This window comes from Camellia sinensis, chromosome 1 (genome assembly GCF_055761805.1).
Source record: "Camellia sinensis isolate YWXY chromosome 1, ASM5576180v1, whole genome shotgun sequence".
NCBI classification, from domain to species: domain Eukaryota; kingdom Viridiplantae; phylum Streptophyta; class Magnoliopsida; order Ericales; family Theaceae; genus Camellia; species Camellia sinensis.
Window position 1 is genome coordinate 150,360,583 of NC_138961.1, and position 26,853 is coordinate 150,387,435.

General features: G+C 34.0%; 2 protein-coding genes across 4 annotated transcripts; both read right to left on the reverse strand.

The window, feature by feature from the left end:
• Positions 1-1,644: 1,644 nt before the first annotated feature.
• Positions 1,645-5,951, reverse strand: LOC114310619 (violaxanthin de-epoxidase-like protein). 2 transcript variants are annotated; one of them, XM_028256665.2, is made up of 2 exons: positions 5,559-5,951; positions 1,645-3,298 (listed from the first exon to the last, which is right to left on the reverse strand). In XM_028256665.2, exons 1-2 carry the CDS (start codon positions 5,865-5,867, stop codon positions 1,988-1,990), a joined length of 1,620 nt encoding a protein of 539 aa, XP_028112466.2. In that variant the 5' UTR covers positions 5,868-5,951; the 3' UTR covers positions 1,645-1,987. The 2 variants fall into 2 exon arrangements, with proteins under 2 accessions (XP_028112466.2, XP_082743118.1); XM_082886992.1 differs by having other exon boundaries at positions 1,645-4,549; positions 5,559-5,892.
• Positions 5,952-7,055: 1,104 nt separating this feature from the next.
• LOC114310607 (Tetratricopeptide repeat (TPR)-like superfamily protein) lies at positions 7,056-16,190 on the reverse strand. Of its 2 annotated transcripts, XM_028256651.2 has the most exons (4): positions 15,398-16,190; positions 12,418-12,564; positions 11,495-11,575; positions 7,056-7,525 (listed from the first exon to the last, which is right to left on the reverse strand). In XM_028256651.2, exons 1-4 carry the CDS (start codon positions 16,085-16,087, stop codon positions 7,340-7,342), a joined length of 1,104 nt encoding a protein of 367 aa, XP_028112452.2. In that variant the 5' UTR covers positions 16,088-16,190; the 3' UTR covers positions 7,056-7,339. The 2 variants fall into 2 exon arrangements, with proteins under 2 accessions (XP_028112452.2, XP_028112457.2); XM_028256656.2 differs by lacking the exon at positions 12,418-12,564 and having other exon boundaries at positions 15,398-16,181.
• Between the last annotated feature and the right edge of the window lie 10,663 nt (positions 16,191-26,853).

Here is a 26,853-nt window from a genome sequence, read left to right on the forward strand (position 1 = left end):
CAAACAATTCTCAACACTAGTTTTGAATTGGTAACCACCAAGCAACCCTCTCCTCTTCCTCTCTTTTTCCTTTCTTTTTCTTCTCTCTTTTTCTTTCTTTTGCTCAGCTGCGTTATGTAATGGAATGGCTGAATAGTGCTCTTAGTTATAGGAGTTTGAGGACCTATTTTATTTTTATTTTTCCTCTTGGCTTGGGAATTATTATCTACAAGCATAGGCTTAGAGTGTTAAGGCATGCTTGCTTCCAGCAGCCCCCTTCCTTGGGAAAGAAGGGTGGCCGAATTCCTCTGCCCAAAAATCTAATTTTAGATTTTTTTTTTTTTTTTTTTTTTTTTACATTATGAAAATCAATGTATATATATAACATAGTCACTAGATGTTTTGCTTCCTACTATCCTCTAACTAACTTAGTTATTATTTGTTTAAATCATTTAGTTTCCACAACTGTATTTAGATACAGAAATTTAATCACATAAAGACAAATAAATTTATTTTAAAAAGTTCAATATTAGTATTAGTTATGATGTTATTATAATTTAATAATTTAATAATCATTATTAATTGACTTAATATTTTATTATCTAACTAATTAGTTATCCAAAAATTCAAGTTCTTATAAGTAATCCCCCCCCCCCAAAAAAAAAAAATCTGGTAGGACTAACAAAGTCATGGGAGGGTTGGTATTAGAAATTGAGTGAGGGGATTAGTGAAATTTTAAATGATTTTTAAGCAAAAATTATATTTTTTAGAATAAAAATCATAATTATAATATTAAAAAAAATTAAAACTTAAAAATATTAATTTTATATATTAATACTATCTATAGTATTACTAATTCGGTGATGTACAAACAAATACTCTTTATCATATATCTCTAACCTAATACCGCCGCACTAATAATCTTTTCCTTCAATTACACCATACTCTTGATCCCCTCCATCTTATGGAGCCGAACAAACGTAGCCTTAGTCTTTTACTAAACCAATCCAAGCCTAAGTCCTATCAAATGAGACTGGTTACATGAATCTTTCTTCTCCACTCGATTCTATCAAAAATCATTTCACGTCAATTTAAATCTGTCCCTTTCCCTAACACTTCCCTCTACTGTCACTATAAAACAACTTAATATTTTACTATTTTATTGAATTAAGGTCTTAGTAAGAATTTATTTTTAACGCGAAAAATGACCCATCACATAGCTTTCCAAAAATTCCTTCAGATCCTGAAGTTGAAAAAAACAAAGAAAAAAAAATAAGTCAAGACTCTGTTAGAGCTCAAACTCGCACATTGTTATAGATTGTATTTCCCAATTTGGTTGCATTAAGAATATTGGTTGATGAAGATGAATGGTACCCAAATCATATAAATGATTATGATAGGATATCTTTAACCATTATTTACAAATTAGAGCTATTTGCAGACCATCTTCATAACATCATAAAATTGGTAGACCATTGCAAAAGAAGATACGCAAATGAAAAGTTTGAAATCAAACGACAAATGAAGAGATTTTAGTGAATGAAACCAAGCAAGGGAGGAAACAAGAGCGCAACCATGTTTCACTTTCATCCTCTGTAAATTCTTAGACATGCTAACAACAGAGCTATCATCCTGCATTATTCCCAGTCCATACCCAGCAACTCGTACATAAATTTCACATTATATTTATGATTAACGCTTACCACATGGCCTTAAAAGTCCTACTAAAATACATTACATTCGTTTTTGTGTGTTGTGTAAAAGAAGTTTTGACAATGCAGCAGCAGCAGCAGTGAAAGCAAATCTAAATTGTTGTTCATAATACAGAAAGTTGAGCCTCTAGTAAAACACCAGGCACCAGACTTTCCGCATGATATACCCGAACATTGGCGTCACAATTCAGCTGTTCATACTATATAGTTCAGACCAACATATCTGTCGCCCCAAATTGCCTCTCTACTTGCCCAAACTTTGTGCACAATCAGACTAATCCACTGATTTACCAACCCTAAACAGGGGACCATTCTCGATCTTCGACTTCAATCTTATAATGCAAACTTGACCCCTTGGGCAGCCCCAATGGCGGATCTTTACACGAGCAATTATCAACGTTAAATAACTCCCACTCTTTGATACCACATCTGTCCAATGCAGAACCTAACCTCAGGCTCTCCCTCTCATTTGGGTACTCCCCATTTGGGCTAGCAAGCACTGCCCCAGTGTAAGACTGTCCTGCAACCCTAGCAGCTCCATGGTAATGAAACAAACCCCAGCTAAGATCATTGGAAACATCCACAATTGTCCAAAACTCATTCGAAACCACCCCATTATCCAATACACTGAAGTAAAATGTCCCCGGAATTTTGCCTCTCTTGACTCGATATTTTCGCCTCCTCCAAACCAACTTCCCCTCTAGTGTTCTAACCTGAAAAACTGGCTCATACCAAAACGACCCTCTTGCCTTTCCCCTATAAAATAGCTGGTACTGGCATGGAAAGTGATCATAAGCTGGGTTCTGCCCTGCAACAACACGCCAACTCCACTCCAAACTACCCAACCAACCCACAAAAAGATCCTCTGCAGTTTCATGACACAAGTCCTCCCCTCGAAACTTGACCATTGGAGGCACGCAAGGTTTTGAAGGGATTTTTGCATCCAATTCAAGACAATTGTTCTTCTGCAATACACACAGAGAAAACTCTTCTAGGTTTGGACTTTCGTATGAAGCAATACATCGATAATTACAAACCTGATCTACTGGACTGCACTGATTCAAGCATTGGAGAGCTTTCCTACAGTTAGGATCCAAGAGACAGTTCAGTATCCGCGACCCACAATTCTTTACCATACAGTTCAAGGTGGAGAAACCCTTTGCCCTCAGGTTCTGCAGGATTGGAACTGGCCTTATATAAGCATTGACTATAATTAACAAACAGAACCTTATATCATCAGAATTATGCCTCTCCCAAGCCTCAGATATAGTTCGGACGACTTCAATTGATTCATCTGCCTTTTTTGGTCGAGAAAGTTCAGCGACTTTGCTGAATATGTTTCCTTTAGTTTCAGTTTGAATGAATGATCCTCCAAGTTTGTTAGTTAATGTTGGAGAGGAATCAAAGCAGATTATGTTTGGTATGTTTTGGCTGTTGGTCTTAACCCACTTGACTGATTCTTGGTTTGCAAGAGCAACAATCACCAAAATACTTGCATGCCTTAATTCCCTTTTCAAATTTTCAATTGTCGGACTATTATATTCAAGGAGATTGTCAGTAAACACCAGCATTTCATATGCTTCATCAACCCATTTCAATCTTTCCGCCTGCTTACAGAGAAATAAGTAAAAAAGAGGTGTAGAACTCATATACCCATTCCACTGAAGGGGGAAAAAAAAAGAAAAACTAAACACTGCTAAATTACATCATTAATTTAATTTAATAAAATAGATGTGAAATTTGAGGTCTTCATAGTAAAAAAAACCCCAGCAATACAAATTAGAAGAAGGCATAAATTTCAAGATTTTGTAAGATGAAGAGGTGAATGAATATGTTAGAACCCATGCATGAGAATAAGTATTAGCACATGAAGCTTAACTTTCCTACCAACAAATAATTGAAATTTATAACATGTCAAAAATAGTTTGTGGGCTGAACCTAGGAAACAAGTAGAATGCCATGTAACTTGAGAAATATTATACATGTAGCCAACAGTTTAGAATAGGTTTAGTTTGATTGACATGAGTTGATGGATGCTGTCGGAAGGGGAACTAAGTTACGCAAGATCTTGCTCACAAAGTGCACCAAAATTGTCCTCCTTTTTCATTCCTTACTATCAATAAAAAGAAAATATTATAAGTTTTTTATTTTTCTTCAGTGAATATTGCCTCAAAGAGAACTGACATATTGCTTCTGTCATGGCAGAACAAAATATATTGCAGCTTTTCATATAAACCCCAATCAATTTGGCAAACTACATGACATCAAAGGAACAAAAGAAAAAATGAATATACCATTGTGCACCAATCAACCAGATATGGAACCACACAAGAACATAGAAAAGCCCTACAATGCACCCACCTAAAAAAGGCATAGATAATATGATGCAGAATAAAAAAAATATTATAGAATGTTGTTAGATAACATCTTGTACGAATATGATCATGTTTGGCACGTGAGTGAGTGGGTTTCATGAAATCAGTGCCCCTTTTCATTAGTCACAATCTGAAGATTGGCAATATTTACTTTTCTTGAACATTTAAACGAAAGTGAAAACTAATTGGAGATGAATTTGAGCAACTTTTTCTTCAATTTACCCTTAAAATCTTAGGAAACCAGAGCTAAGGCATTTGCAGCAACAGGCACCTAAGGGAATGCCTTTTAAGCAACGTGGCTAATATAGCAAATGACCTGGCTATGCCGATTAGAAAATCTCCAATTCTCCTGGAGAGAAATAAAAATAAAAGACAAGAAGAAAGTTGAATCTAATCATCTACATTGACCAACACACCAGCAAAAATCTTTATTCCAAGGCATTGCACATGTTATACCGACACTTCTTTTTTACTGTTCCCCACCTAAAACCAAAAAAACAAAAAATCTTACATTACAAGGGGAACAAAAAATTAGCAAAACAAAATTCTCATCCATGAGTGAACCCAATGGTGAAAAAATTATATGATTTCTATCATTCCCTAATATCCTTTAAGGGCTAGGGAGCTATGGCTATTATGTATTTAGCATATATTGAGTGATGTCATCTTCAGTGAGGGAGCTCCATGCATATTGGGGCTCTTGTTGTTCTAGAAAGTCAGATAAGAAGAATTGGGATGTGACAACTCTACTTATTTTGCAGACAGTTTGGAGAGAATGCAAAAGGAGGTCTTTCGAGGGCACAGAGATGCTTTTGTGCAGTTTAAATGGATCACTCCTCTCTTTATTTTTTTGGTTCTTGTCTGATTTATTCTTTTGTAAATTTTACAAGTGGTTTGTACATGCCGATGGATATGTAATGCCTTAGCTTTTGCTTTTTGAATGTACTGGTTCACCCCGCTTAACCTAATTTGGAAATTCAATGAGTTATGTGATACACAAATATTGATAGCAAAGTAAATTTACATGTCTCCCAACAGTTTTAGTCCAGCTAGCTTTTGAAACATGTTTTAACCAAGCTCTGTTATTTCTGAATGAAGCAACCCCAAAAATCTTTGATATTCATTGTGACCCATGGCATAAACAAGGTTTTCAATATCCTCTGCCATCATCAGTGTTCAACTTGATTTGAACCACTCAAGTTGAATGAAATCAGAAACATTATTATCCATATTTATATATATACTATCTATATTATCTAAGACTATAATTTATAGATAATATGCTCCATTAAAATGCAAACTTTTACTAGTATTTTTAGGCACTATTTACTGTAATAATCTCCACATTACATAAAGGTTCATCATCTAACAACAAGAAGTCAAATAAATCAAAACCCAAAGCCGAAACGAAACAAAATCTCATCAAAATTGAGAAAAACAACAACAACAATAATAATATGAAATTGGAGTTGCTTTGCTCCGCGATACTTACTGTATGGACCATGACTTCGAGCCATGTAGCGGATTTCAGAGGGCTGACGCTACCATCTCCGACGAGAGCCACTATTCTCACCGGAGGAGAATTCAGGTCCGTCGCCGAACAACTGGCTTCATTCGCCTCCAGAACCGCCGACACGGAAGCGGTTCTCCGCCGGGGAAAATGAGCAGCGCTGTGGCGGCGGCGGTGGTGGTGGAGGCCAAACCCCTTATGAAGGAAGCGGCGGCGGTTCAGAGGCCAACCGATTTTAAAATCGAAGAGAGGCGCTGGTGCTAGTGTTTGCGCTGCGTGGAGGAGTGTCATCGTGGCGACTGCCTGCCTCACACACAATTGGGACAGCTGCGCTCCTATTTAAATTGACAACTTTGCTCTAGCACCAAAAAAAAATAAATAAATAAATAATTACATAAAAGTCTCAAGATTTAACAATAGCACCGCCACGTCTACCGAATTTGACAGCGACCATTAAAAAATTTCATCACTAATAGTTTTAATGTGTTAGAAAATGTAAAAAATAAAAAAACAAAAGAAAAACACAAGAAACAACCATCACATCAAAAGGAGAGCTACCTCATTAGTGCTCTTTTTTTAGTGCTCCCAAGTATTAATCTTTGTTTAATCTAAATTTATCTCTTTTCGAGAAAAGACTCGCGCACGGAAGTCTCTTCCCTGAAGAGACTCATTCGAACGAATTGGAGCTAAATAAATTCAATGGATGAACCATTAATTTTTAACATGAGCATCTTCAATCCTTCATATTTTTTTTCATCAAATTTAAATTTGATAAAAAAAAAAGTATTTGAAAATTATCTCTAATTCTATGGTGGATGCTAGGTGAAGTCGAGGTGGAGTGGGACGGAGCTACCGGACTTGGGTGCAATGGTGGGGGTAAAATGGTAGAAATTGAATTATGATGGGTGCTAAAAAAAAAAAGAGAACCAATTTTGAGGTCTGGGATCCAAAGAAATGGGGTCCTAATAGCAACTCCCATGCTTTTCTGTTCAAACCATATGTAAATTGACAAAAAAATCTTTCATCTATTAATGATTATAAATGGAAATCAACAATATCATTTTAAAATTTTAAAGTTGAAAATAAAAAACAAAATTCAAAATTTGATTTGTTACAAGACTAGAGCCTTGAAAACACTAATGCAATATTTCTTTAAGAAATTAGGTGACCATAAACTACCACCATATTATTTCACACTAATCATCAATTGTCATCTCTCACATTATTGATAAAATATTTACATTGAAGTAACGGGTCATACTATATAACCAGTCACATTCAAATAAGATATATCATATGACAAATACCCTATTTGCACGCAAAAACTTCACAATGCTACAATGAAGTTCATATTCAATACTCTTATTTTTCCCCATTCATGTAGAACAAGTTCTACGGCCCATTTGTTGAATGAGAATTTCAACATGGAAGAAATACATGTTGAAATGCATGCATTCAGCTCAGCTAAACGAACTGCAATTCAAAAAGCAATTCCAGCAAAATTCCATATCCTATCCAAACTGTGGAATTCATATTATGTACACCACAATTATGTGACAGAAAGTTCTACATGGTCACAACTGCCTTTCCAAAACCTATTCTATGCAACCAGTATTTACAAAGTTTGTTTGAGCAAATATCAAAGTACAATACTCAAATAAAAAATGCATCTCATCCTTCTACGATCTATCCTAAAACAGAATCTACTAGCTCAGCTGATAAGCATAATTCAGCATGAAAGATACAAAAGTATTGCAAAACTCTTAGTTTTTGTAAGAGAATTCAGCTTTAAACTCCTTCTCAAACTGCTGCTGAGACCCTGTTTTTGCTGCCAATACAACATCATCAAGGAATCCTCTCTGTGGGAATTCCTCAGGTACAAGACTTCGATATATCTGGAACTGTTCATCAGCTTCCTTCTTCTTGTCCAGTAGACTGTAGATTATTCCCTGCAAAAATTCCAAATGGAGATGGTAAATTAACAATTAAAATTTTTTAAATGCTGGATAATTTTCTTTTTTCTTACTTAAATTTTGGAGTATTGTTAATAAAAATATTTCTCAAAAGGTTACGAACATGCATTGGGACTCTATTGCAACCGTTGCTTCCCTTTACCTCAACCTTTATTTCTTTGTCGGTCTGTCTTTCAGTTTTCCTAAAAGACTTTTATGTTCCAGTTGCCAGTATATGAATCTCAAAAAGACTTGAACCAGTGGATTCTGGCTTCTTTTATATTTTATTTTACTTGGAAAAAAAATTAAAATAAAATGAAGAACTTCAACTACCATAAACAAAGAGTGTTGAATCCACAGCCCCCATTTGATCTCAACTTCCATATTCCCAAGTCCACATTCCCATGATTTTCTTTTGATAAATAATACTATTTTCTCTAGAAAATATGCACGAAAGGTGCAATTCAAGTATTATAGCACATATAAAATGAGACAAAAAGGCATATAAATTATATACATATATATTATATAATAAGAAAATGGTTCCCGAGAAGGATACCAAGGCCCCATCACCCAACGAAACAAAAGGGACACAGAAGCCACTAAGCTTTCATCTTTTGTCTGATGACACTACCCACAAGCAAATCAGCCACCAATATAAGAAAACCCACATCATACCCCAACTAAGATGGTCCAGCATCTCAGAAGCTTCGATACAGTACACGTATGCAACACCAATTGGGAATAAGAAGCCCCTCATTAAGTTACCAATTGTCAAAATCTCCCTGTGCGTTATTGATCAAACAAAATGCAACCTTGGAGGGAGCTCAAACTTACCAAATACCTTTCCAAGAACAATTAGTAGAATAACTTCACCTCAGTTTACCAGATTTGGACGCTATACATCATTTTATCCTCCTCGCCTCTCTGGCCAATGGCAATATATAACATAGCATGCAATTTCAGTACAGCCTTGACCTCCTAAACAAAAGAGGCCCTGTGCAATCTAACATCCTAGGTCAGGCCATCTTTAGAGAGCAAAGATAATCAACTACCATCACATCTTGATCAACTGTATTCCAAGCATTACTAGGAAGGATTCCGCCAAATACCCTATCCTTCACAATTATTATTTTTATTTTTTGATGAGAGAGAGAGAGAGAGAGAGAGATCAGGTCAGGGGATGAAAACACAAAAGATTGACCCAATCGAGAAGAGAAATAAATGGATAATAATAACAATGCCTCAACTTCTCAATCTTTCTCCAATTTTAATTTTCTGCACCAGCTGAACAAAAGTATCTTCCTCAGAAACTGTCAAAGGACACCTGACAAGTTTCCTCATACTTTTAAGCTTCTCCAAAAGCCACTCTGATGGTTCTTCCTTCATCCCTTTTATGAGCACCGTGAAGTCCAACTCAAGATCCTGTACTTCATTCATTTCCCATTGGCCAATATAAAATCAACTGGAAATCAAAATAAGTAGAGGTACTGGACGAATGAAGAGTTTTAAAATGAAGACCTATCAATATAAATAAAATTTTAAGATGAGTATTGCTGAGATGAGGATACTAAGATGGATATGTAGCAAGATTAGAAAAGACAGAATTAGGAATGAGTATATTCGAGAATGGGTAGGAGTAGTACCTATAGAAGATAAGTTGAAAGAAAATAGATTGAGATGGTTTAGTCATATACAACGGAGTCCAACAGAGGCAGTAGTGAAGCGATGCGATACAGTGACGGTAGATGAAAATGTTAGGGGAAGGGATAGACTTAAATTGATGATAATTAGTGTAGTAAATAGAGATATGAATCTCCTTAATTTGACTAACAAAATGGCCTTGGATAGAGTTGAGTGGAGAAGAATGATTCATTTAGCCGATCCTATTTGATGGGACTTAAGGCTTGGTTTGGTTTGGTTTGGTTTGGTTTATGTATGTGTATTTATGTTTGGGTCTCGGGTTGATTTAGGTAGGGCCTAACCCAAGAACCAACCCAATCCTACCAAATTTGATGATTTGAAGACCCAAAACCAAACTATACACTCGAAAAACCAAACCAACCCAACCCATAGAGGTCAGGTTGCTTTGGTTCTTGGGTTATCGAGGTGATTTGTGCAACCCTAGCAGAAAACACATCTGAACACCTTCACCGCCCCATTATTTGGTGAAAATACACATACAACTATATATATAAACATACATATGCTGCTATATTGAAATTACCTTTTTAAATTCAAAATTTTCATCCAATTTCAACACCAAACCCAAACGTTAATCACCTATATATGTATGAACTTGAGCTTTGTGTGTGTCTCTGGAAGAGCTTCGCAATTGATTACTCTGATGAATCTTAGCTATGAGCCTCCCATTTGTTATTGAATTCTAAGTTTCAGAGAGGGAGAGACACTCTTTGAGTTGGTATATAGATTGGGTAGTACGTATATTGCCTTCACTTATTGTCAATTTTTGTGCTACCACCATGGATATAGTGACTGGTTGTCTATTATAGTGGGTATTTAGATTGGCTAGTAGATAGAGAGAAAGAGGAAGCAGGAAGAGACGATAGGACTAGTAAGAATGCTTGTCAATTCTCACCCTTGAAACCAAACACCCTACATCCTTTACTTATCCCTAAAACCAAACAACACTTTATCTACATTATCTATCCCCACCCACCATTACCCATCACCACAGCCACCTACTGCTACTCATCCCTAACCTCCTCTTTTCTTCATAAGATTAACTTTAGACCCTAACCACCTCAAAATTGAAAAAGCAAACAAGCCAAGTATATTAAATTGTATGCCTTTGCTGTATAAAAATAATGGTGTCATTGCATAAAAAAGACAAAACCATAATATCAACCTTGCCTTCCTACCACACCCAAAATCCCTCCATGAATCTCATCGTCGATATCTTAGATAACATTATACTGCAAGCTTCATCACCAGAACAAACAACAAAAGTGAGAGTGAATCCCCCAAACTTTAACCACTTGAAGAAGCTAAGAAACGAGCCAGACTTAATCCAAAAGGACCAAAAATGTAACCATGGATGCATGTAATTTATCCACATCATCCTCAAGCCCTGAAGCTCATCCTTTTCATAGCATAAAGTTAAAGACACCAATACACATGATCATCGGCTATTTTAATATCTCATATTCATATCAAAAACAGGCTCCTACTTTGTCTAGAGTCTTAAGATATTAATCAATGCAAAAATTGCATTCATCATATAGGCAACAATTTGATTTCAATCTCACAGTCAAGACCTTAGCCAAGCTTCTATAGGCACTTCCTATTAGGCTAATAAGCCAAAATATCAGCTTCAGTACAAATGTGTCTCTAAAACTTTTTGAGATCAATATCTATCCAAAGTACACGCAATTGGGAAAAAGTTTACTTGATTTGAGTTGAGTTATCAGTTACCCGTGAACAAGAATGTGCATTGTATGGAGACTAAGAATAAAAGAAAAGATTATTAAATTCCCTTAATATTTCTCTTATATTTTCTATTGCTCTACAATTTGAGAAATAGACATTCTTATTATTCCATTTGGACTGCACAACATGGCACCATTGAACCTATCTTTTGGCCAAATTAACATGAACTGATACCTACAGGGCAAACCATGGCAACAAACAACATTTACAAGCCTAGCATCTATTCTTGACCCTTCAAGGAATATGTTATCCCCTAAACCATGTGACAATTAGAAAAACCAGATATCGACAAACCTTTCAGAGGCAAAAGTTCAGTACATGGCATGGAAACTGAGATCCCTTGAAAATCATTGTTTAAGATTTAAAATTCAAATGATGCATTCAAATATAGCATGTGTATACATCACGAAATGATGTTAAGAAACTAAACTACCAGCAAGAAAAATTACTAACACTAACAAACACAAATAACCAGATATCAATCCGCAACAACAACTAATTTCCATTATCACTTACCTGGCAAAGATAAGGCCGAAAATCCCTAGGATTCTCATCAACCAGAATTTGAAAATTTTTTAAGCCCTCCTCCAACTCCCCCTGCAAGCACGCAAACAGTAGTGACTATGCAAACCAGAAATGAGAAAAAATTGATCATTACGGAAGTAGGTCCCTCCCAACACAAAAAATAAAAATAAAGAAAAATATTCTTAACCTTCCATCTTATTCTTCTACTTCCAATTGCTAGTATTATTTATAATGATTCTATTCCAAAGGATGAATTTGTGTCATCAAATGATCGTAAGCATATTGAAATAATTGAATTCCATGGGACATCCCTACACTATTTGTAAATAGATTCCATATTTGAGTAAACGCGTTTGATGAGAAGGATGGTCCAAGGTGAATATTTTGTTCGGGAATGCATCTCACGCAAAGATCCTTTCCATATACAACCTTATAAGGAGACAACATAATACAGTTAATTGGTGTTACATGTGTAAGGTTTATGGGATGTAAGTATTTTGATGTTTGGGATGTCATGGACTTCTCAAAGTGGTTGTGGATTTATTGCAGGCTTGGAGGGAAGGCAGGGTGGGGAAAAGGTGGAGAAAGGCACAACATTTGACACCCCTGTACCTTATGTGGTTGATTTGGAGTGAATGTAATAAGACGTTTTTTTGTGATCATGAGGAGCAATTGCATAGGCTTAAGAGCAGTTTTGTTGCCATTTTGTTTAGTTGGATATTGGGAGGGTTACTCCAAATTTGGAGCAATTTTTGGATTTTGTTGACACCTGAGCTTTGCAATTTTGTTCCCCTTTCATAGAGTTTTCTTTGTTGTAATTGGGGTCACACCCCCTTGATGCCCTTTTTATAAAACTTTTTTCTTATATAATGACACAGAGAGAAAGAAGGATGTTCCGAGCAATCCTGAATCACCTTTACGACATGCATTTGTGCAATTAAAATTCTAATGTTTCTCCCCTCAGTAACTCTTTTTTCATGGCGAGCAATTTCTAAAGCCTTATCTAGCATCTCGAAGACAGCTGAGCCTTCATTATTCTTGTGCATCACCATTGCCAGACCCTGCAAAAATTAGGATAGCTAAAAGGTGACTTTCATTCTCCATAAGCAGTTTCCAAGAGAAGGAACCAAAATAGCTTTAATATCTGCATTTTGCTTAAATTTAGGAAATCAGATTAACGATCTTGAATGATTGAAAAACCTTTGCGTGTTGTCAAAGTTGCACTTGAGCTCATAGGATATTATTAAAAACTAGGCAATGGGAGGGGAATACACTATGAAAGGTTAAGGCCTTATACGATTCATGAATAAATATAAATTTAATCAACTAGTGCAAAGAAAAATCTTGGAAAAGCCAGGAACGAAGTAACTCCACTCAAATCTTCTCCGAGGAACATCAAAACAGAATTCAGAAAGCATACTCATATTATTTCTAAGAATTTGGAGTACATTTTGAGCAAAACCTTGGTGACAAACCTTGCAGAGAAATTGTAAAATTAATATTAGAGTTGATTCCAGTCAGAAAGGCATTTCATTTAATTCATCAAATGCAGTCAGTAAACTATCTTTCAAAGTAATCTGGCATTGGTCAAGGGAGCAGAATAAAGTTCAAAAAGCCAACAGCTGCAAATATCTAGTCATTCAGCAGCAAGTTTTACCGCCACATCTAAATATTCCCATATCAAAGGTTCCAATTCCATTCATGAAATTGAAGAATGGATGGCATATGAACGAACTAAAAAAAGCAATTGAGGAGATAAAAAGGAATTGAACTTGAGGAGTAATTAAAGACAACCAATGAATCCGACTTATAGGCAGGTCATTTGGATATCCATGCAACTTTTTGTAAGCCAAATTGGTGCAGATAAGGCGCTAGATATCAACTAATGTGTATTTGGTGCCAAATTCAAGGGCAAATTCAGCTTCAAAAGCAATTAGAGTTTGGCATGCATCGCCTAGGACCATACAATAGCTGGACATCAGTGTTTAAAATTACATGCTGTCATTGGTAGGAGAGAAAAGAAGACAAGACTCATAAGAGAAAATAAAAGGAGAGGAAAAGGGAAGGAAAGAGGGGACAAAATAACCAATCATTTCCCCTTGTTTGGTTGAGAAGAAAGTGGGACAGAAAGTAAAAGAAAAAAAATATAGTTTATTGACTCTTAGCATTATTTGTTGCACTTTAATCTAAATTTAAATTTTCCTCCAAAGTTGCTTGTGTAATGAAGATTTTTACTAGAGAGACAGAGAGAAGGGGGGGGGGGGGGGGAGAAGAAAATAAAAACTTTGAATCTCTCCAATTAAGTCAACCAAACAAAAGAAAATAAAAACTTTTTGAATCACTCCCTTAGCTTCCCTTATTTTCTCTTCAACCAAACACACCACTGAGAATTAAGATAGATAATCACTATGGTTCCTCAGAATGCTACCCAGGTTTTATAATATTATTATTTCAATTGGCCAAAATTGCAGCATTCCAGCACCAGATTTGAGAAAGCTGTTAGCAAACTAAATTCCTCATCTCCTTTTAATCCCTTAACAGTTCCCTAATGTTTCAAAATATAGATGAGACATCATAACCAGTTATACTACAAACCAATTTAAGTTCCAACTCAATTGCTCGGTTTCAGTCCACACATGCAAACTATTTCCAGAACCTTGACCTTTGATTTTTCCCTCTAAGTCCAATGTCACAATTTAATCAAAAGATTTTTTTTCCCCACATACTAGCTCTCAATCAGGAAATAAGAGACAAAATTTATCTATAATAAAATGAATTTACACAACTCCTATGTATGCATAATAGTTAATGTTGGACTATACATAAACAGGGATTGGTCAAAATGTATAAATAGTCTTTAACCTAAATATTGACCTAATTACATTCTTTCTCCAAAGGATCAGAACAAAGGCTTGCAATGCCATGCAAGCACCCTTATTGCATGCAGATACACTGTTATGTACACTTCCTACATCAAAATCACATAACACTAGAGTGCAATTCCAGAGACTCCATGACTTGTCTATTTTGCACAGATTACTTATAAAAAATAAATAAACAAATAAAGGTGCATGATCATGAAAATGCCAAGCTATAAGTGGAGCTTCAACAAGTTGATTGAATGAATTGACGTCTTGACGTCAAAAGGATTAAATAAAATAAAATATGAACACCAACAGGTCCAACACCAAATCTCAAAACAAAAACTTTCTTAGGTAGTATCTGATGGTCTGTGGGTAAATATGCAAGTTAAAGACAACACCAACTACAATATTTCACTAGCATACATGAAGGAATTGATGCTTATGGTTAAACATTGATAAAAACAAATATATATATATATATATATATATTCATGTGCACTCATCCAACTATAATTTGACTTGTTAACCCTTTTCATGGGGGGTCGTGATTAGAGACAGCCCATAGTACAGTCCTGCCTTTTAAGGTAGATAAATGCAAAAATAATTACAATCACTATGCACTTTTCGTATGTTCTCAAAAAAAATTACATGTTTTTATACTTTTTTCACACATTTTTATACATTTTCTACACATAGATCGAGACTAATGACCAGTCATTGGCATTTTCCTCATTGAGAAATGCCCCATTCCCCATTTCATCACCCCCAATTGCGCCTCTAATGAGGTGGCAAATAATACCAACCAATCCACTTTCTTCTTTACATTCAATGGGGGGATGTAGCACAACTCTTCCTCTTTACATTCAGTTTTGAGGTTAAGAAAATTTGTCTAAATGTAGTCACCTGACTACCATTTCAAACAACCCCGCCTAAGCATGATGGATGAAGCATGAAGTTTATATATCCAATACAAACATGTTACAAAAAAATGAACTGGGTAAAGAAAAAAAGTAGGGCTCAAGAACCATACATGTAAAGCTCTAAGTAAGAGAGGCCTTTTGGCTAATATTTCCTTGAACAACCTCTTAGCCTTGCTGAATTGCCCCATCATCTCATAACAAAGAGCCTGCAAAAGCCGCCACTCAACTTCGCCCGGTTGGGCTTCAATCAACCTCTCCACATACTCCACAGCCTCCTTAGTCTTCCCTTTCCTCATATTTTCATACAAAACCACCTTCAATGCTTCAACATTTCTAGGATTCTCCTCCAATAACTTGGCATACATTTCTTCATCATCACTCTTACCATTCTGGGTCTCTCTCTTTTCTTCCACGTTTTCACTGTTGCTGCTCTGTTGCTGGGCAGGCAGTGCAACAACTGGCCTAGTACAAAGACAACCCAAGAAAACAAATGACCCAACAAGCAAAACTGCAATCTTTTCAGTGCAAAAAGTGGAAAATATTTTGAGGGGTGAGAGAATTGAAGTGGGTTTTGGAAGAATGGGAAGTTGAGAGTAAAAATTGGGGAGATGATGATGAGTTTTGAGAGACATGTGAAGGTGGGATATGGGTTGGAGGTTGGAGAAGAGAGAAAGTGGTTTGGGTGTGTGTTTTGGGTTATATGGTCTGTTGAACATAGTAGTGTGTTTTAGGGGTTTGGGATTGTGAAGGTCTGGTTGGGAGTTGAATGAGAAAGTGTTGATTGATGAAGAAGAAGCCATTTGAGCAGCCGGCAGGTCAAATGGCAGCAGCTGAGTACAGGGTGCGTGTCTAATTTTAGAAGATGATGTTTTTCCTTGGGCCGATTTCTGAAACTCTTCGCCAACGGCCCTAGGTTAATTATTTTTTGGTTAATTCTATTTACAAACCTTGAGTTTTTTTAAAAAAAAATATTCTATAAAAAAAATAATAAGAAGAATTTAGAAAATTGATTCACTTTCAAATTATTTAAGAAATTAACTTACTTTTTTAAATCGTATTTTGAAAATATAATTTTAAATTGAAATTGTATTTTCAATATACAATTTATAATGACATGAATTTCATTACGATATATTATATTTTTAACATAAGGTTTTAAGGTGAAATTGTATGTTAAAAATGTAATTTTAATTTCAAAATTACATTTTTAAAATGCGATATCATAAAGCAGGTTAATTTTCTAAATAGTTGAAAAAGTGAATTAATTCTCTAAATTGTTTTTTTTAAGAATATTAAAAAAAAAAATCTACAAACCTTCTATTGAGACACTATTTAACCATTAAATTTATATAATAATTGACACAGATGATGCGTTTGTAATTAAAAAAAGTAAATTAAAATATAAATTTTATTATATTTGGTATGTTAGGTAAGTGGTAAGAGTTTTATTTATTGAATGTATATATGTACTAAAATCTAAGGGTTGAGACCTTCTTTTGTCAACTATTTACTTCTTCTTTTTTTTTCTTTGTTTGTTTGTTTTTTTTTTTTTTTTTTTATTTCAAACAAGAAAATAAAGACACGTAGCATAAGAAGAAGCCACCAAAATTTGGATAAGTGGATTGTTCCCTTTTAATAATATAATATAATATATATATGCACTAATGGTTGCTACACGTGATATGTTTGTAATTAAAATAAGTAAACATAAAACAAAATTTTTAGTGTATATGGTATGTCATCCAAGTGGCAAGAGTTGTGTTAAGTAATCTAATATTTTTATTTTTTATTTTTATATAATTTCAAATAGAAAAATGAGGACAGGTGGCAAAAGGAGGAACCACTAAGTTTGGACACTAAATGAATTGTTCACTTTTAATAATAATATAATATAATAATATAATATAAATAATATAGATATAGATCTATAATATAGATTATATTTTTAAATAAAATAATTATTAAGAATAATTTGAGTGCGTATATACTTATTTCAACAATTCAAAACATAAATATTTTCTATGCTATTATATATGTGAGCACATGACTTGGCATCCAATTGTGTGGTGGCTTCTCCTTCTGCTACGTGGCAAATTTTTCTATCATAAATAAAAAAATATTATTCAAAGGCGTGAGCAATATTTGAACACAAAATCTTGGATTTCATTAAGAACACTTTTACTATATAGACAACATACATATTATAATATTAAATTATTTATTATTTATTTTTATACTTATCCAAATTGCACACGCATGTGTGTGCCACCCGCTAGTCTCTACATACCATCACCTAGAACAAATCTCTTTTATTTTATTTTTTAAACTCAAAATATTATTGTTTTAGAGATTTAAGATTTTAAAATATTGAAATCAATTGATTTAAAAAATTTACATACTATAGATGACATTGATTTGAAACAAAGTAATAATGAACATTTATAAAATATTCAATTATTTATATTTGAACGTAATCATTTTATTCATATTATTAAAGGTTAACAAGTATTAAACTTGCATACAACAATATTGAACATTTTTTGTTTAGTTTTGATATAAATTGTAAACCTATCAAATTTTTTCAATACTATATATATTTATGAATAATACTAAAACTTTTTTCTTTTTTTTTTATTTTTTTTGCAGAATATGAGACTGATTGTTTCATCACCATAAAATTTTTGTCCGCCATTTGGTTCTCACCATTTGCTCTCATGTTACTACCATAGATTTAACACAGATCGAGGAGAGAAAGAGACACAATAATCTAAAATTATCATAAATTGTATTTTGGACCTTATTATCTTTTTAACTTTGATGGTGTGTACATCATCTTGTGACAGGGTGTGCATTGTATTTTGTGGGTTAGGCTAAAGGAGTAATATTATGGTATGTGCTGAGTGAAAAATCAGAAGTTCAAAATATTATTAATGTGAAGTAATGATATGTATTGAAATAATTGATGGTGTGTAAATAGAAATACTTTTTTTTAATCAAATTATAAACATAATTTTAAATTTGACTTTTCTAACAAAATAAACATTCAATTTTTTTTTTTTATATTTTATTTATTTATTTCTATTAAATAAAATTGACTACAAAAATTATATTTTAATCATTAAACTAAAAAAAATAAGGGTAAATTATACTTACATCTTCTGAGATTTGGATTTAATACATATTACCCCCTGACATTTGAGAAATTACACTAACCTCTTGTCATTGTAATTATTTAGATGGAATGAAAACATTGAACTCATATACTTTCTATTTTATTGCTTTGCTTCACCTCATTTGTTTATTTATTTTTTTTTTCATTTCCTATGCCTTACTCTTTTCTTTTTTCTTTTTTTTTTCCAATGTAATTTTCTTTATTTTCTATTAGGAGTTGTTGCCTTTTATATAAATAGGGAGGTTTGTGAAATGAGACTATTAACTACATGGTGAGAATGTGATTTTTAGAATGTTAGGGAGTGAAATGTAATTAGACAAAACCTTAGGGGGTGTCAGTATAATTTATCCAAAAAAATTAAACATCTTATATACATCATGGAGTTTCCCTTGAAAATAGGCTTGCAATTTATATTGAAAATAAAAATCAAATTTAAATTGATAAAAAAAAGTTTTTAAAAAAACTTTATTTTGCTGAACGGGTTAAACTTTGAATTTGTTTTTTTTATTATTATTTAATTTTCCCTTTCTTTTTGGGGTCAAAAGGACACTTATCTGTTGAAACCTTATTTTTTAGTTATTTCTCTATCTATCTATTCAAATGTCGCTTATTTGTCCAAATGTTCCATTATGTACATATGTCACCTATATGTACAACAGACAGTGTAAGTATGTTTTTTTGAGCTAGCGAGCATTATGTGTTAAAAAATGAAAGGTCGGAGAAATAGCCATTTGATCTGTTGAAATATCAAACTATTTATTCAAATGTCTCACTATCTGTATACTTGTCATCTCTCTGTGCAACTGTCTATTGAAATATCAAACTATTTCTAAACGTATCAACCATCTATTCAATTTAGTGCCACTATAGTTGTCTCCGTTGGCCACCGTTGCCAGCTATCGTCAGTCGACGACTTTTTTAATTAATTTTTTAGTATTTTTTAACGTGTGTTATTCTCACAAAATATGATTAATCAATGGAGCTAATTAGGTAACGCACCTTTCAACTTAGATTTGTCTACAAATTTTTCATTTTTTATTTGTTGGCGAATTACACCCATGTCCCTTGAATAAAATTATAATAAAATTTACAAATTTAGCAAAATTAGATTAATCCTCCTAATTGTGTTAGTCAATTTTGAAAAAACATCAACCCATTCATTCCTAAAGACACGGAATTAATTAAATATTTTAACATTTTAAACTAGTATTTAAATAAGTGAGGTGAATAAAAAGCAATAGAAAAATATCAAATAACCTAATTTTTTTAACAATTTGAACTGAAAAGCTTATTATTTAAATTATATCCTAATAAGATCTCACAAATTAATTGAATGCATGATAATTATATTTCATAAATCAAAATGCAGACCAATTAAATTAAGAAAATAATATGCAATGAAAATAAAGAATAAATATTATGTGATTAATGATATAAATGACACTAGGTTTTAAAAATAATGTTTTAGAGGTTAAGGACGTGTTTGGTTTGTAAACATAAATTTCAGAACATGAAACTTCATGTTTCGTATCATCTACCATGTATATCATCAAGAAAACAAGACTAAAACTTACCCGAACCCATCGATGAACGGTTAAACGGAAGCGTCTGATTGTCAATAAAACCTTTGATATTGACTTTGTTAAAGCCTTCTAATCCTTTCCCTTTGGTGCCTTATGTTTCTCCTTGAGAGGATTTAGAAAAACAAACAGTGTTCTTATTTTTCCACCTTAGGAAGGAATAGGGACCATAACCTTTTAAAGGTTGTAATTGGTTTTCATAACTGAAAAATAATGAAAACCAATAAATTAACCATTATTGGTTTTAAAACTGAAAGGTAATGAAAACCAATAAATTAACCATTATTGGTTTTAAAACTGAAAGGTAATGAAAACCAACTTTAACCAATATGTTTTAATTTCTATTTCTGCCCCTCATAGAAATAGAAATTATACAACTAGTATCTACACATTAGATCCATAACACATATACCCTTAAGCCTATTAACTAAATTGAATCATTTAAATTGTAGGCTTTTTATAAATGATAACACCACATTTAATTATGTGGTCCCATTGAGACATTATCTAACAATCTCCCACTAGACCACATATGTATCTTGAAAAATGTGCTTAACTTTAGTGAGCTCAGAAATTTGTTATCATAACTTGAGGGTATCCAAACAATCTTGTCCATTAACTATATTAATATAGGATCAAAGCGGTCTTCGTTACATCAATCATAACTCGACCCGCCAATGGTCACGTATACAAATATAGCTAAATGACATAGATCAATCATGGATGCGTAGCATGGAAATTACATGTGATGTGATCCATACATGCCTATGTCCAACTGGTCCTACTTAACTTTATTGAGATCAATACTTCAAAATACGTAACAGAGCGTAATAAACTGAATACTTCATTTCTGCAGAAATTAATCTAATTACATAAATAAAACTCAAGACTGACATAAAGCAGTAATATAAATACAAACTCTCACTAAACCAGAATGTTCTCAAATAGAACAACACCCATATGAGCAGTGTGCTCATGAAAGACCTTGGGTGGTAGTTTCTTCGTAAGTGGATCCGCTATCATGGAGTTTGTCCCAATGTGCTCTATGGAAATCTATCCACTCTGCACTCTTTCTTTTACAACTAGGAACTTGATATCAATATGCTTTGATTTTGTCGAGCTCCTGTTGTTATTGGAATATAAAACTGCAAACTTATTGTCACAATATATCTTAAGTGGTCTTTCAGTGCATTCCAAAATACGCAACCCAGTGACAAAATTCCGCAGCCATATCCCTTGGTTTGATGCCTCATAACATGCTACAAACTCTGTAGCCATGGTGGATGAAGCTATGAGCGTCTGCTTTGCAGACCTCCAAGAAATTGCTCCGCCAGCTAACAGATAAATATAGCCTGATATGGATTTCCTACTGTCTTGGCATCCAGCAAAATCGGAGTCGGAATATCCAATGACCTCTAACTTATCCGATCTCCTATATGTGAGCATATATTCCTTTGTTCTCTGTAAATATCGCATAACACGCTTGACTGCTTTCCAATGATCCATGCCAGGATTACTTAAATATCTGCCTAACATGCCAACTATAAACGCAATATTCGGACGCGTACATACTTGAGCATACATTAGACTCCCTACAGCTGAGGCATAAGGAATCTTCTGCATTTTTTGAATTTCAAGACTGTTCTTCGGGCATTGGCTGAGACTAAACTTGTCTCCCTTAGCAACCGGGGTTTCACCTGATTTACAATTTTGCATGCCAAATCTAATGAGTATTTTTTCGATATAGCTCCTTTGTGATAATCCCAGAATACCCCGAGAACGATCTCGGAGTATTTCGATTCCTAATACAAAGGAAGCATCACCAAGATCTTTCATTTCAAAATTCTTAGATAAAAATCTCTTGGTGTCATGCAATAAGTTTATATCGTTTGTGGCAAGCAATATGTCGTCAACATATAAAATCAAAAATATATGTTTACTCGCACTGAACTTGCGATACACACATTCATCAACAACGTTAGTTTCAAAACCATACGAAGTGAGAACTTGATGAAATTTGAAGTACCACTGACGAGAAGCTTATTTGAGTCCATAGATGGATTTAGTCAATTTGCAAACCATATTCTTTGGGTCTCCTGACACAAAGTTTTCTAGCTGCACCATATAAATTGTTTCTTTAATGTCACCATTAAGAAAAGCTGTTTTGACATCCATCTGATGCAACTCAAGATCAAAATATGCAACAAGCGCCATAATTGTCCTAAAAGAATCTTTCGAAGAAACTGGAGAGAAAGTTTCTTTAAAGTCAATTCCTTCTTTTTGAGTAAAGCCTTTGGCTACAAGACGTGCCTTATACCTCTCCACATTACCATTTGAATCCCTTTTGGTTTTAAATATCCATTTACAACCTACGGCCTTCGCACCAACTGGTAATGAGACAAGTTCCCAAACTTTATTGTCTTGCATAGACTTATATTCTTCATTCATGGCTTCTATCCACTTATGAGAGTTGGAACTTTCCATGGCTTGACGAAAGTTGATTGGATCATCTTTCGACATTCCATTTTCTACCTCATGTTCCTGGAGATATACAATATAATCATCTGAAAATGCAAATCTCCTTTCTCTGGTGGATCACCTTAATGGCACAGATTCTTGAGGTTGAGGTTGTAGAGTTTGTTCCTCAGGAACAATTACCTCATCTTGAATGGGGGTTTGAACTATATTATCTTGAACAACATTGTCTGGTTGAGGATTCGAAATTACTTTTCGAGCAATGACAGGTATAGGAACCTGTGATTGGTCAAAAGTAGTAGTAGGAAGTGGGATTACTCCTGCTTCCTCCTCAAAGACAATGTCTCTAACTGGATTTCCCCCCCCAAACTCAATATCCTCAAAAAATGTTGCAATTCCCGTCTCAAATATTGACCTATTTGTGGGATCATAAAACTTGTAACCCCGTGATCGTTTGGCATAGCCAATAAAGTAGTTGCTAATGGTTTTAGAGTCCAATTTTCGTTCATGAGGTTTACAAGGCCTCGCCTCAGCAGGACACCCCCACACATGCAAATGTTTTAGACTAGGCTTTTCGCCCAACCCAAAGCTCATAAGGTGTTTTTGCAGCTGCTTTAGTTGGCACCCGATTTAAGATATAAGTTGCTGTCTTTAGAGCCTCACCCCAGAGGGACTCTGGTAAAGTAGAATGACTGATCATACTTCTTACCATATCCTTAAGAGTCCGGTTTCGTCTCTCAGATACACCATTCATGCTAGGTGATCCTGGCATGGTGTATTGTGGGACGATTCCACAGTCCTCCAGGTATTTTGCAAACGGTCCTGGACGTTGTTCACCTGATCCATCATATCTGCCATAGTATTCACCACCACGGTCAGACCTGACACTTTTAATCCGTTTGTTGAGTTGTAACTCAACTTCGGCCTTAAATCTTTTGAAGACGTCCAAAGACTGTGATTTCTCATGGATAAGAAATATATACCCATATCTGGAATAATTGTCTATGAATGTGATAAAATATTGTTGACCATTCCAAGACGCCATAGGGAATGGGCCACAAATGTCCATATGAATTAGTTCTAAGACATCTGTAGTCCTATGGGCACCATATTTCTTTATTTTGGTCTGTTTTCCCTTGATACACTCAACACAGACATCAAAATCTGAAAAATCAAGAGAGTCCAAAATTCCATCAGACACAAGGCGCTCAACTCTAGATTTAGAGATGTGACCTAGACGTTTGTACCATAATGAGGCTGAATTTTCCTTAGTTAATTTACGCTTTGTACCTCGTGATTCCACGTGCAAGGTTGCATTATAAGATGCAATAGTTTCGAGCAAATATAGATTATCAAACACATTAAGTAAACCAGTACCAATAACATTGGAATTAATAGACATACTAAACTTCATATTTCCAAAAGAACAATAATATCCCAATTTGTCCAATACAGAAACAGAAATTAAATTCCGTCTAAAGGACGGTACAACAAAAGTGTCTAATAAATCCAAATAATAACCAGTTTTCAGTAATAATCTAAAGTGCGCTATTGCCTGCACTTCTATTGACTTGCATCACCCATAAAGATGTATCTTTCAGCATCAGTTGGCTTTCGGTAGTTCAGGCAACCCTGCATAGAAACACATATGTGAGTAGTAGCACCAGAATCTACCCACCAAGTGTTTCTTGGTACTGAAGCTAAATTTATTTCAGAACAGACCAAAACATGAAATGGACCTTTCTTTATACGCCAGGCGATGTATTTGGCACAATCCGTCTTTCTGTGTCCGGGCTTGCCACAAAAGAAACAACCATCCTGCGTTTTCTGTTTCTTTGGTTCCGGACCCTGAGGAATAGCAACTTCCTTTCCTTTATGCGTTCTTTTGCCCATATGCTTGAAGGTGCTTGCTAGATGAGCACTTTCAGTCCTTTCTTGCTTCAATCTCTCTTCCTCTTGCACACAAAATGAAATGAGCTCATTGAGAGTCCATTTCTCCTTCTGGCAGTTATAACTGACCTTAAATTGGTTAAATTGTGCAGGAAGAGAGATGAGAACTAAATGCACGAGCAAATCATCAGATAGGTCGAGCTTTAGTGCCTTAAGTTTTGAAGCAAGATGAGACATTTCCATGATGTACTCGCGAACATTACCCTTGCTTTTATACTTTATTGAAATCAAGCTTGCTAAAAGCGTGTTTGTTTCAGCCTTATCGTTTTTAGCAAAACGCTTTTGAATTTCTAAAAAAATTCACCCGCAACGGTAACATCCTCTGTTATTGCACCCCGAAAAACTTCTGGAATCCCACGCGTCATGATCATAAGACTTAGCCTGTTAGAACGATCCCACTTTTCAAAGTACACAGTTTCCTCAAGAGTACTTTGCGTAGTGAGAGCATTCGGTTTTGGCATCCTTAATGCCAAGTCTATGTCCATGCAGCCGAGAACAATCAATATGTTCTCTTTCCAGTCCTTAAAGTTTGTTCCATTTAACATTGGAACATTGTTCATGTTGGCAGAGATTGAAGTAGTCGACATTAAAGCTGAATCGAAAAGAAAATAAAAGGAATAAACAATTATACTCGCATTAAGTTACCAAACAGATAATCTCTAAATAAATTAATTTAATGACAACATCTCAAGATACCTAGCACAACATTAATACCAAACCTTTGGGTAGTGATATTAACTGTAAGTGGTATTCTTGTTGTAATGATCAAACATTGACAATAACTTATGTCAAATAACAAATCTATCTTTTGATGGATTTATTATTCACATTAGGTTTCCTTGACAATTGGCACATGTTTATCACCACAAAATGTGTGTGTAATTCTGCCAAGTCTTAATAATGTCTTTGGACCGATAAATACCCGCATGAGATACACAGACATGAATTTCAAAACATTCCATATAAAACAATCTAGACAAGAGAGATCACTTTTGTGACATCTTGTTTGAATTGACTTATATTTAGAACATTAGAAAATTAAATTTCTGTAGACGTTGTATGAAATTACATTAAATTTAAAGATTTCTAAATTTGTTACCCCGTATATGTTATATAATCTGAATCCATCCCAATTATATATATATATATATATAAATACATGATGTTCACCATTTGAAAAATGAACCGCCCATCCGAATTATGTTCCATTTCCAGAAAACAAAACAGAATTTGCAGCAGAGGGAAAAACAGAAATACAAAAAACAGAATCTGATTCCAAGAAACTAAATAGGATGAATAAAAGCATATCTATTCTGATAATACACATGATATAACCGCTCTGATACCACTTGTAAACATAAATTTTAGAACATGAAATTTCATGTTTCGGATCATCTACCATGTATATCATCAAGAAAACAAGACTAAAACTTACTCGAATCCATCGATGAACGGTTAAACGGAAGCGTCTGATTGTCAATAAAACATTTGATATTGACTTTGTTAAAGCCTTATAATCCTTTCCCTTTGGTGCCTTATGTTTCTCCTTGAGAGGATTTAGAAAAACAAACAGTGTTCTTGTTTTTCCACCTTAGGAAGGAATAGGGACCATAACCTTTTAAAGGTTGTAATTGGTTTTCATAACTGAAAGATAATGAAAACCAATAAATTAACCATTATTGGTTTTAAAACTGAAAGGTAATGAAAACCAATAAATTAACCATTATTGGTTTTAAAACTGAAAGGTAATGAAAACCAATAAATTAACCATTATTGGTTTTAAAACTGAAAGGTAATGAAAACCAACTTTAACCAATATGTTTTAATTTCTATTTCTGCCCCTCATAGAAATAGAAATTATACAACTAGTATCTACACATTAGGTCCATAACACATATACCCTTAAGCCTATTAACTAGATTGAATCACTTAAATTGTAGGTTTTTTATAAATGATAACACCACATTTAATTATGTGGTCCCATTGAGACATTATCTAACAAGGTTTGTCTCTCAAAACATATTTTCGGAGAAAAAATTCTAAAACATGTTTAGTTGAATTTTTTTTAAAAAAAATTCAAAAGTCACTTTTTTCTCAATTACAAATTAATCAATAATTTTTTCTCTTTCATCTCTCATTCTTAATTATTTTTTTCTATTACACCCATCTATTCAACTATTAAAAAAAAAAAAAAATCATCCCAAAGTCCACAATTATTTTTAAAATATACAACAAAACAAAATTAATTTTTTTTTTAAACTCACTCAAGAAAATTATTTTTAAAATAATGTAAATTACAAATACACCCCCTAACGTTCGATTAAAATACGAATCGCCCCCTATGGTTCTGGAAATTACATTCCACCATCTAAGGTTTATAATTTCATAA